Source organism: Rhinatrema bivittatum, chromosome 8, assembly GCF_901001135.1.
Source record: "Rhinatrema bivittatum chromosome 8, aRhiBiv1.1, whole genome shotgun sequence".
NCBI lineage: Eukaryota > Metazoa > Chordata > Amphibia > Gymnophiona > Rhinatrematidae > Rhinatrema > Rhinatrema bivittatum.
In genome coordinates, this window is record NC_042622.1 from 37137961 (window position 1) to 37150941 (window position 12981).

The 12981-nt window shown below is 42.3% G+C and overlaps 1 protein-coding gene across 2 annotated transcripts in view; it reads right to left on the reverse strand.

The window, feature by feature from the left end:
- Positions 1–12981, reverse strand: part of SERINC3 (serine incorporator 3) — an 81551-nt gene that overhangs the window by 44751 nt on the left and 23819 nt on the right. For both annotated transcript variants that reach the window (XM_029611834.1, XM_029611833.1), the window contains exon 4: positions 7649–7728. In XM_029611834.1, coding sequence (XP_029467694.1) covers positions 7649–7728 — 80 coding nt within the window. The remainder of the gene's footprint in view (positions 1–7648; positions 7729–12981) is intronic.

Sequence of the window (12981 nt, forward strand, 5' to 3'; positions counted from 1 at the left end):
ACTATGGGAGCTTGCTGGGCAGACTAGATGGGCCGTAGAGTCCTTTTCTGCTGCCATTGGAAACAATTTAGTAGAAGTAGGGGGTCACGATTTGAAACTCCAGGGAGGAAGACTTAGAGCCAAGAGAATGAAGAGAGCAAATAAGAGAATAACCCAGCACCGAATACATAGTTTTTAAAATTTCCTTTTCTTTCCCAACCTTTAAATACTCTTAAGATTATTTTTATTTATATATGAACTGCAATAGTAACTTCAACCTAACAAAAATCAATATTTACCAAACAGTTTTATATTGAGAGAATCCTGTTACTGCTTATATTGGCACGTTCATAATGTTTTAGCTATTCTAACTAATTTCTATTACTATATGTGCTTTTATGTAAACCGCTGTGATGGTTAATTTACTGAATGACGGTATAGAAAAGTTTTAAAATAAAAATAAATAAATGTCAGGAAATATTTCTTCACTGAAAGGGTGGTAGATGCCTGGAATGCCCTTCCAGAGCAAATGGTGAAGACTAAAACTGTGAAGGATTTCAAAGGGGCATGGGATAAACACTATGGATCCCTAAAGGCTAGAGGATGGGAATAAATAAAGCTTGGGGGTAACCTGCACGGAGCGGTAGTTACTACCTTGGGAAGCTTGCTGGGCAGATTAGATGGACCATTTTGGTCTTTCTCTGCTGTCATTACTAATGTTACTATGTTACTTTCTATGTTTCTATTACATTTGGAGATGAGACAAAATTATTCAGAGTAGTTAAATCACATGCGGGAGGACCTTGCAAGACTGGAAGATTGGATGCCCAAATGGCAGATGAAATTTAATGTGGACAAGTGCAAGGTGATGCATTTAGGGAAAAATAATCCATGCTGTAGTTACATGATGTTAGGTTCCACATTAAAGTTACCAACCAGGAAAATATCTAGGTGTCAGTGGATAATACATTTAAATTGTCAGCTCAGTAGGCTGCAGCAGTCAAAGGCAAACAGAATGTTAGGAATTATTAGGAAGGGAATGGTGATAAAACAGAGAATGTCATAATGCCTCTGATTCACTTCATGGTGAGACTGCAATCTACAGTACTATGTGCAATTCTGGTCACTGCATCTCAAGAAAAAGATATAGCTGCACTAGAGAAGGTCCAGACAATGTCGACCAAAATGATAAAGGAGATGGAACATCTCCCCTATGGAGAAAGGCTAAATAGGTTAGGGATGTTCAGCTTAGAGAAGAGATAGCGGAGGGAAGATATGATACAGGTCTATAAAATCATGAGAAGACTAGTACGGGTAAATGTGAATCAATTATTTACTCTCAGACAATAGGACTAGAGGGCACTCCTTGAAGATTGCAAGTAGCACATTTAAAACAAATCAGAGAAAGTTATTTTTCACTCAATGCACAAACAAATAAGCTCTGGGATTCGTTGTCAGAGGATGTGGTTAGGGCAGTTTAGCTGGGTTTAAAAAAAACGTTTGGATAAGTTCCTGGAGAAGTCACCCATAAAAACTGCTATTAATCAATTTGACTTAGGGACTAGCCAATGCTATTAAAGGCATTAGTAGCATGGTATGTACTTAATGTTTGGGTACTTTTCAGATACCTGTAACCTGGATTGGTCACTGTTGGAAACAGGATGCTGGGCTTGGTAGACCCTACGTCTGACCCAGTATGACAACTTCTTATGTTCCCAGCCCTCCCTTCTTCTAGTCTGATAAGGAAGCAAGCTGCAAACTTCAAGGACACAGACAGTGAAACACACTTGAGAAACATTAGTTGAAAGATTGAGTGGTTGTAGGATTAAGCTTTCAACATCCATGCAGTCAGGGATAGGGATTGAAGGTTGGGATGGCGCAACAGACCCTGATCCTGAGTTATGAGATTGGGAGCTACTCCCAGGCGTATTGGATCCCTGACTGAGAGGTCTAGCAGTGTGGGAAACCATACTTGTCGAGGCCAATACGGGGCTATGAGTATCATGGACCCCTTGTCCTGTTGTAGCTTCACCAGCGTCTTGGTGATAAGTGGTATTGGAGGATATGCGTATAGTAGGCTTGAGTTCCAAGGGCGAGCAAAAGCGTCCTTGGCTGGCTGGTTCTTCTGTTTGTGTAGAGAACAGAAGTTGTCCACTTTGTGGTTCAGATGCGACGCAAAGAGGTCTGTTGTTGGTTGTCCCCAACGTTGGAATATTTTGGTCGCTATCGAGGGATTCAGAGACCACTCGTGTGGTTGGAACTGGCGACTGAGACGGTCGGCTAGTACATTTTGAATTCCTGCTAGATAAGTAGCCTGTAGGAACATTGAGTGAGACAAGGCCCAATCCCAAATTTGTGCAGCTTCTTGACAAAGGAGATACGAGCCCGTACCTCCCTGTTTGTTGATGTACCACATGGCTACCGTATTGTCTGTCTGGATCAGCACAGTCTTGTGTGACAGGCAGTCCTTGAACGTATGCAGCGCATAACGTATAGCTCGAAGTTCCAGAAAATTGATTTGATATGTGGCTTCGAGTTTTGTCCAAGTTCCTTGAGTTTGAAGAGAGTTTGTGTGAGCTCCCCACCCCAAGGTGGATGCACCTGTAGTTAATGTTATATGAGGGACTGGTTTTTGGAAGGGTAGGCCCTTGCGTAAATTGTCCTTGATTGTCCACCATTGTAGCGATGAGCGTAGTTGGTGGGTTACTTGGATTTGATAATGTAGTGGTTGAATGGCTTGGATCCATTGTGATCGCAGAGTCCATTGGGTTAGTCTCATGGCAAGTCGTGCCATAGGAGTGACATGAACTGTTGAAGCCATGTGGCCTAGTAAGATTAGAAACTGATGAGCTGTCACGTGCTGTTGTAGGGAAACTGAGTACGCCAACCGGGACAGTGTGACTGCACGATCTTCTGGAAGAAAAGCCTGTGCAATGTTTGTGTTTAATTCTGCGCCTATGAATTGGAGTAGGTGAGAAGGTTTCAGGTGGGATTTTTGATAGTTGATGAGGAATCCCAGTTGGTGAAGTAACTTTATTGTGTAATGCATAGAATTTACTGCTCCTTGTTGTGATTTACTTTTGATTAGCCAATCGTCGAGATAAGGAAAGACATGAACACCTTGCTTGTGCAAATGTCCTGCTATCACTGCCAGGCATTTGGTGAATACTCTGGGAGCTGAAGCCAGGCCGAATGGTAACACTCTGTATTGGAAATGCTGATGTCCCACTGTGAATCGCAGATACTTGCGATGAGGCGGGAATATTGGAATGTGTGTGTATGCATCTTGAAGATCCAGAGAACAAAGCCAATCTCCCTTTTGTATTAGTGGAAGCATGGTGCCTAGCGAGACCATCCTGAATTTTTCTTTTCTTAGGAATTTGTTGAGATTTCTGAGATCTAGAATGGGACGTAGGCCTCCGGTTTTCTTTGGAATGAGGAAATACCGGGAATAGAATCCTCTTCCCTTCTGAGTGTGTGGTACGTGTTCCACAGCTTTTGCTTTCAGAAGAGCAGATAATTCTGTTTGTAACTGAGGTATGTGATTGAGATGGGAGTTTTGTGGTGGAAACTCCTGAGGGAGAGATAAAAAATCTAGGTGGTAGCCTTGATGAACAATGGACAGGACCCAATGATCTGTTGTAATGTTTGTCCATTCTTTGTAAAAATGGGAAATTCTCCCTCCAACTGGCAATTTGGGATAAGGATTGGGTAGTTGGCTCTGCACTCTGGGATGTTTTTCAAAAACCCGAGGTGGAACCTGTTTGAGGAGGTGGCTGTGGTCTCGCAGATCTTTGTTGTCTCTGTTGTGGTCGTTGTTGAGACCTTGGAGGTCTTGACCTAGAGGCCTGAGGATAATACCTCTTTGGACGGTAGAAGGGACGTTTAGCCTCCCTACGTGGTGGTCTGCGAGCTGTGTGAGTTGCAGTGTCATGAGGTAAGGTTGATAGTTGCTTCAATGTTTCTGAATGTTCTCGAAGCTGGGCAACGGCATCTTGCACCTTGGTGCCAAACAAATTATCTCCTTGACAAGGTAGGTCTACTAATTTGTCTTGGACCTCAGGGCGTAAATATGAAGCCTTTAGCCAGGCCCACCTTCTTGCGCTGATGCCAGATGCAGCTGTTCTAGACGATGTTTCGAAAGCATCATAGGCTGCCTTTACCTCATGCTTTCCTGCATCTAACCCCTTTTGAATGATTTGCTGTGCTGCCTCTTGTTGTTGCTGAGGCAGGGATGGTAGAAACTCTTCTATTTGTTTCCAGAGATTTCTCTGGTGCTGCGTCATATAAAGCTGATATGCAGCAATCTTAGAGTTGAGCATGGCTCCCTGGTAGATTTTTCTTCCCATTAAATCTAAAAATCTACTGTCCTTTCCTGGAGGGATTGAGGCATGTGTTCTGGATCTGCGGGATTTTTTCTGAGCAGACTCTACAACCAGGGAGTTGTGAGGGAGTTGAGGTTTTTCCAATCCTGGAGCTGCTTGAACAAGATATGTAGAGTCTACTCTCCTGTTTACAGCAGGGGTTGTGCAGGGATGTTCCCATATCCTCTGTTGAAGCTGTAAAAGCACTTCATGCACTGGAATGGCTAGATTGTGCTTGGAAGGATCCACAAATTGAAGTATTTCAAGTGTTTGTTGCCTCTCATCCCTTTCAGCTTGAAGTGGGAAGGGTATGGACTCAGACATTTCCTGAATAAAAGAGGAAAATGAAAGGTCCTCTGGAGGTGATTGCTTTTTAGCTTGAGGTGGAGTATTCTCAGATAAGAAATCTTCTGAGGAATGCTCAGATTCTGAGTCTGACCAAGTGTCTGACGTAGGATGATACGGAGGAGGTTCCGGCCTTTTAGGTGGGGGAACTCCTGAAGGTCCTTGTAAAGGATCTTGAGGATCCGGTGAACACTCTCTATCCTCTTCCTCTATATCCTCTTCCTCTTGCCCAGGTCCTATGGGCAATGATACTAGAAGGTCTTGATACCTCTTAGTGAGGATGCTATGTAATTGTGCTTCAGATGTAGAAGTATCTGGAGCTGGAAGTGAAGAGTGTTTAAATTTTCCTGATGACTTTTTAGTTAAAGGTGCCTTTCTTGGCACAGGTGCTCTAGTTGGTGCCAATGTGTAAAGAGACATCGATTGTGCAGTAGTTGGAATCGATGAGGTATGGAAGGTGAACATCGATATTGGAATCATCGATGAAATTGGCCTAGAAGTCATCGTGGTCATCGAGCTTTGTAAAGGAATCGATGTCATCGATGGTTCTTGCAGTGAGAATGGGACTGTCATCGAAGAAGTACTCAGCGGAATCGATGAAGTCATCGCTGGCATCGGCGTATATAGAGGCATCGAATGCAGTATTGGCATTGTCAGTGGAGTCGCCGGCATCGGCTGGGAAGCCGGTATCGAAGTTGAAAACATCGGTGATTCTGCCGGCATCGACAGGGTTGTCGGCATCGACTCGGTGGTCGGCATCGGCGATGACGCCGGTACTTGTTGTTGCAGGGCATCGGTGACTATTTGTTTGATTAAAGTAGTCAAGTCCGTAATCGATGTCAATGGTATCGATTCCGTCAGCGATGTCACGGAGGCAGATGAAAGCTTTTGCTTTTTAGGGATCGGTTCCCCCGGCGGTGGAAGCGGCGGAATGGAACGGTGCCGTCGGTGTTTATGTTTGGAACGTGATTCAGATATCGACCTTGTCGATGAAGCGGAGGGTGTTGGAGAGGAGGCATCCCCCGAACCCTCCGGAAGTCTTTTCTTTATTAATATCTTTTTTGTGATGCCTACCGGTGACGATTTTGTGGAAGTCGTCAGCAATGGCCCTGCCTGAATTTGAAATATTTGTGCCATTTTTTCTTGGCGGAGTTTCCTGCCTTTCACCGTCATTTCCTGGCATTGTGAACAGGCCGCGATGTAATGGTCTCCACCAAGGCACCGAACGCATTCGACATGCGGGTCCGTTATGGACATTGTTCGGTTGCAGGCCGGGCACTTTTTGAAGCCTGAAGTCTTTTCTGTCGACATCCGTCGATGAAAATGGGTATTTTCTTTAGCGAAAAAAGTATACTTTGTCACCAGCCGGTGACAAAGCGAGTGAGACCCGTAAAGGGCAAATATTACTATAATTTTTTTCCTAGTTGTGAGGTAACCTCACAGGGCTCCTATGAACCGCTATGTAGTTAGCAGCGAGGAAAAAAGAAGACTGAAGTGAGACCCCTGTGGTAGGGAATATCATGGCATGCCGGGCATGCTCAGTAGCCCCAGGCTGCCAGTTAAAAGCTTCTAGAAACTTTGCCAGAAGTTTTCCCGCATTAGGGCTCCGTGAATGACGTCACCCATATGTGAGGACTAGCATCCTGCTTGTCCTGGGATAAAAGCCTAACAGCAGGGCCTAGCCCACATGGGCTGCTCAATCCTCCAGGCGTCCACGTATCCCGATTGGATGGTCAAGGATTTTTAAGCTGACAGCCTACATCTAGATGGTCTCTGTTCCCTCGTTATTTTGAAGCTTTCGAGACTATATTGGCCAGGTGAAAGGTCAGAGTAGATGGCCAACAAAAGATAAGTAATTCATTATTATATTGATCTTATAACATGATTTTCTCATGTGGTTTAAGCAGAGGAACAGAGTTAAAATGAAGTGGTGTCTCAACCAGTTTGATATGTTGAAAATTAACCTTGTCAGCTCCTGATGAAGCAGTGTCCTGCGAAACATCAGCCGTTTGTCAAGCTGAAGAGTTGAATAGGTTGAGCTCATATTTAATGTCTTTTGAAAGATTTTTATAAAAGAATATCACCGTATGAAGAAGTCAGTATTATGTTTGTTAAACATCATTGACTACAAATGATTAAAAGACCGGATGGCCTCCGTTTGAATACCAGGTAGGCACGTCATCAAGCTTGATGATGCGGCTATAAAAGATCATAAAAAATCATATTGATATATAAAATTTATAAAACATTCTGGATTCTGAAAAAACTGAGTGGCTTTCTAATTTGAAAAATTGGTAGTTTATGGTTTCCTTTTTGGGAGAATTGATTGTTTTTGAATGGGAATAACATTGTGCTCTTTTTGCTTTTTTTTTTTTTTAATCTATATATATCCACACATATAGAAAGATACTCACACGTGTGTATCTATGTATGTGTGTGTGTATCTTTCTAGATATATAGACATATGCACACACACACAAACATACATAAATTATAACAAACATATTAACATAGCATTTGTCAATAGAAAAGAGCCATGTGGTGCACCCAGCCTACCCAATAGCCACTACTTATAGAAACTACCTATTCCCAAGCATGCTTTAATTGATTTTAATTTTATGCACCAATATAATTATTGTTACTCAAATTCTATTTTAAATAAAGAAGTCATAGACTTAATGAGCTAAAGATTCCTGACAAAGCAAGTCAGCCGTGGAGCCTAGTATAAAATGACTCGCGTCACTACATCATTTGCTTCTTGTAATGTCTTTTTCTAACACTGTGTTCTTCACAAACTTTGAATAACCTCTAAAAATCTAGTAGCAACTTAGGTCTAAAAAGGTTCTCAATATATAGACAAACAAACAGTAATCTAGATTATTTGAATACCCAAATACATGTTAGGAATGAGAACATGAAGCTCATCTGTTTCAACAGGAATGACATTATGCATACTGTACCTCTTGTGAAAGGCCCATCAGGAATGTAAAAGGCTCCCACCATGGTGCCAACAAGTAAAGCGATTTTGAAGAACCAGAACCTAATTTAGATTTTAAGAAATCAAAGAGGCTTGTCATTTTCTCTCATGTTTACAAAGAAACTGAGAACGTGCAAATGACACAAAGACATGAAACAATGGAAACAAATGAATGCAAAACGGAAAAGAAGCTATTGAAAAGGGCTGTATATATCATCTCCATTACCATTTTCCAATTATACCTCTGGGAGTTAAGCATGCACAAGAGAATCATCTGCACTCTAAACAGGATTTTTAACGGGGGGGGGGGGGGGGGGCGGGTTAACAGTGATGTATCTAGTGAGAAATCACTGTGGGCTAAACATTGATAAGAAGCAGAATCAAAGGGCTCCAATTATAATTACGCACTTATCTTGCGACAGAACCCCAAAGTGACTATTGCTATTTATTTAAAAATATTTCTTAATTGCTTATCCAACTGAAAGGGTCACCAAAACGCAGTGTACAGTTAATTCGTAAAACCAACAAAATAAATATTCAAAACCGGTGATAAAAATTAGGTTTCAATTTGCTCATGCAAGTTTGAGATAAATGGACAAAATTAAAAAAAAAAAAAAAAAAGCAGTTTTTAGTTCATGAATGTTTAGGCCTGCTGCGAAGCACTAACTGGTGCAATGATGTAAAAACATTCTTGTTATCTAAAAAAGAGCTAGCCGAGATCACCATCCAACATCATATCTACAAATTTAGCTACATTCTGTTGAGAGGATCATAATCTCAGGCAGGATAGAAATGATCTGATAAAACTAAGAACATAAATAAATCCCAGATTGTAGCAGCAAACAAAGTTACACTTAAAATCTACAAAACTGTGCAGAGTTCAAGTGTGCGTGAATCTTCTGACAACAATGTAACTGGTCTTTGTGTTTTGAAACTTAAGTTTTTTTGTATTCTAAGCTTTTATTTCTATCTTTATTTTAGCCTATATTGTATATTTTACTTCGTTGAAATTATGTATGTAACTTTTGTTAACCACTATAGTCTGTGGATTAGCGGGCTATACATATGTTAAATAAATAAATAAATAAGCTGGCTAACTTTGGGCATATTGTACAAAATGCTCTCAGATTTCTGGTGGGTAATATGCAGTCATTCCCAAAAACAAAGTGCATCATGTTTTCTGCTTTCTTGACCATAAAAAAAGGAATATTTGATATGATGAGAACGCATCCTTGCTCAGTAATCACTGCTGGATGGGGCAAAGATGCAGAAGTGATTACGGAGCAAGGATGCGTTCTCATCACATCAAATATTCCTTTTTTTATTTGTTGTGTCTATTAGGCACAATGGTAAATAGAAACCTGAATGAAATTGGCACCAATGTCCTTATCTTTCAGCATGGCCTGGGCCTCCACAATCCTGGGTAAAGAATATAAAAGCAAGTTTGCTTATCGTAAACAGGGTTCTCTGTAGACAGCAAGATGAATTAGCCATGACACATGGTGTTGTGATCCAACAGCGCTGAAAAGACCCAACTCTCTAGCTCAGCAGAATTTTTATTGCTGAGCATGCATGGGAGTTCCAATATGCATGCAGCCTAATGAGCCCATCAGTTAACCGTAAAGCTTAGTTTTAGATAGTTAACTCTCCAAGGAGGCTTTGCTCTAGCTACATATCCACCACATAATGCCACCTGTAGAGACAGTCTGACTAACTCAAAGGATCTCTTTAGAAGAGATTCTATCTTTCAGTCCTATGCATCCTTGTGGGCTGCGCCACTTTCTAATGGAATTGTGGTTTTCCTCATCACTGCTGTGAGTGAAGCATCCACTTTTGGAATTTTAACTAATTGTTCTATCTCCTTTTACTGTAGTGGATATAATCTCCCCATCGTATTCTTAACCCACAGGGCTGTGTCCAGAACGTCCCATTCTGTCATGATCATTTCCTTGATGGTTGAATGAAGGGGAATCGGATGCTGGGACTGATGGACCCTGGGTCTGATCCAGTATGGCAATTTCTTATGAACGGCCCTGGCTGGTTTCTAAATCTTCATGAGGATTCGTTGCCCATGATCCTTCCCCTCCTCCTCAGTTAAGTCTAATGACTCTTCCACTTTTGTGATAAGTGCTTTAAGATCCTCCTTTCTAAAAACCTCACTGCTGCATCTTGCCTTCTTGCAGGTCAATTTCTCATGTGAATCCTCCTCTGAGCCCCAAGAATTTCTCAAGCCCTCTGTGCTGTGACTGAGGACTATAGGCCGAGAGGGAGAGGCTTGGTGTTGCTTTCCCAGCCCAGGTTCCCTTCCCTGGCCATTGCCTCCCCAGACTTCCTGCTGTGCAGTTGTTGGCTCTCCTCCTTCTCCCCAATGCACCTTTCATGTATATGCCACTAATCAAACCTTTCACCTCTGCCTTTCCCTTTTGTTCCTGCTTCTCTCTGGAGGGCTCAGGCGAATTGGTGGGGGGGGGGGGGGGGGGGGGGGGGGGGAGGCACTTCTCCTGCAGCATTTCTCTCACTGTGATGCTTGCCCTTTTTTTTTTTTGGCCCAGCACTATGCAGGCAAAGAATAACGTGCTGCCAGACCCAAATGGGACTTGACTTCAAAAGGGAAGAACAATTTTACTGTGTACTCTTTGCCACTAGCACTTTCCCTTTCTTACTCTTTTTTTTGTTTTGTTTTTGCTTTATCAGCACTGCCACCACCACAGCTGAAGGCACAGAACTACTGACTGTGCACCCTGCTATCCCAATATATATATATATATATATAGGCTGATATTAGAAAAACAAGGGAGAAGTTCTCTGCCTCCACTTAGCGGTGAACAAGTGTATTTCCCATTTGTCTGGACTGGTCTGCAACATGAAGAGGAATTCTACATTCAGAGCATAATGAACTAATCCTTGTAGCTTGCTGAATCTTCTAGCCAGTGGTTTGTAGGCAAGCTTCACCAGCTGTGTCAAGACAAGACTGAGATCCCATGGCACTAGTTGCCCCGTATGCTACAAGCCTTTCATGAGATTCTGGGAAAAGAAGTTGCTTAGAGAAAAGGTCTGCGATTGTGAGCCTACTCCCAAATTTTCAGAGATTTCTGGCAAAAGATCGAGGATCCTGTGCTTCCTTGCTTGTTCACTTGGTTGGCAGCACTGTTTCCTCTAAACTGTGCGCATGTGCATGCATACACAAGTTGTGAACCCCATGCAAATGGAAAAATATAGTGCGCACAAGAAATCCTGATACTATTTGTATTATACTAGCTCAAAGTGCACAATTGTGAACTCTGTTTATAATTTTTTACACACGCAGCCTTTCAAAAATTAGAAGGAACATTTGTTGGCAATTTGGATCAGAATTCTTTTTCCCTGAGGAAGATGCGAAAATACTCTTAACGCAAGGCAAATGGCTCGTGGCTCCAAGAAGTTGATCTAACATGGTAACATAGCTAATGCAGCAGAAAAAAAGACCAAATGGTCCATCTAGTCTGCCCAGCAAGTTACTTACGGTAGTAACTGCTGCTCTGTGAAGATTACCCCCATGCTTTCTGTTAAAGGTAGTAACAACTGTCATTCTGTGCAGGTTACCCCATGCCCTCTGTTACGGGTAGTAACTGCTGCTCCATGTAAGTTACCCCCATGCAGAAATATTACACCTAAAGTTAACAGATGACCTTCTTCATTTCCTTACTCTAGCCTCTAGGGATATGCCGTGATTATCCCATGCCCTCTTGAAATCCATTACTGATCTCATTTTTATCACTTCTTCCAGAAGGGCAATCCACCACCCTCTCTGTGAAGAAATATTTCCTGATGTTAGTTCTGAGTCATCACTTCTGGATTTTCATATTGTAACCCCTAGTTATACAGTCTCCTTTCCAACAGAAAAGGCTTGTTTGTGCATCATTAATACCTTTCAGGTATCCCAAGGCCTGTATCATATATTCCTTGTACCTCCTCTCCTTCAGATGTTCCACTGCCGATCAGATCTCTAAAGCTTGGAAGGGGCCCATGTGGTAACCCCACCTCCTTGCTAGATGCATCCATCACCAGCATAATCTGATGGGTAGAATTCAAAGAGGAGCATCTATTTCCAGGACCTGTGGATCTAGACACCATAGAAATATCTACCTTCATGGTAAACTTCAGGGGGTACAGCAAAAGGCTGAAGTAGCTGGCCCCACTGGAAAACCTCATGTCAAGGTGAGTTATGGGGAAAACCAGGATTTGATGTCACTGTAATAAAATAGACAGTACACTCAATCTGATGGAAAGATTACTTTCTCCTCCAATGAGTCTATCCATGCCCTGATGAACTTGATTCTCTGAATGGAACAAGATTTGATTTGGTAAAGTTGATTATGAACCCTAGCAACTGAAACAGCTGTATGTCTTCTTCAGGGAGTTGACACCCCAGCATGAAAAAGTCCCATCACCACTCAAGTTGTCCAGGTAAGGGAAAACACAAATCCCCTGCTGATGAAGGTATGCCGCCACCACCACCACTAGGCATTTCATAAACATCCTTGAGGCCACTAAGAGCCCAAAGAGAAGAACCTTGTATTGATAATGAGAGGAGATCACAAATAAACCTGAGGTATTTCCAATGGGACTGATGGATGGGTAGGTGAGCATATATATCTTCTGAATCCAGAGCACACATCCAGTCTCCTATTTATGTGAAAAACAGGATGGTATGGATGGATTTCATCTTGAACTTCTCCTGTATTAGGTTCTTGTTCAGTCTTCATATATCCCCCTAACTTCTTAGGGATAATGAAATAGTGGGTGTAGAACCCTTTGCCTGGCCTTTGGGAGGGATAGGTTATATTACCCATTGGCTAAGTAGTGACAACTTTGAGTGAAACAAATACACATTAAGACTAAACATTGCACATCTGCCTGTGCTGAATCAAACAGTATCCAGACTCTACAATTTTGAGAAACCAACAGTTCCTGGTGATCTCCTGGCACTCTTCAAAGAACAGGTGAATTCGTCCCCCTACCAGGGAAGCCAACATTTAAGGATCAAGACTCGTCAAAAACTCGGACCAGTCTTAGGATGGGCCTGCTGGGACACTTTAGATTGTTTCTCATGTGGATGCCCTCGAGCCAGAAACTACTGTTATGGAAGCACAAATGGGGCATGATACTGCTTAAATTGGTGGAAGGGGAGTCTCTGGAAGAAGGAACTCTTATAATTGAAGTAAGATTGTCCAGAGGACAATGGTTGCTCGGCCCCCGTCAAAGACTGAATCGCTGCATTCTGCTCCTTGATTTGAGTGAAGGTTTCTCCGATTTTGTACCCAAAGAGAATATCCC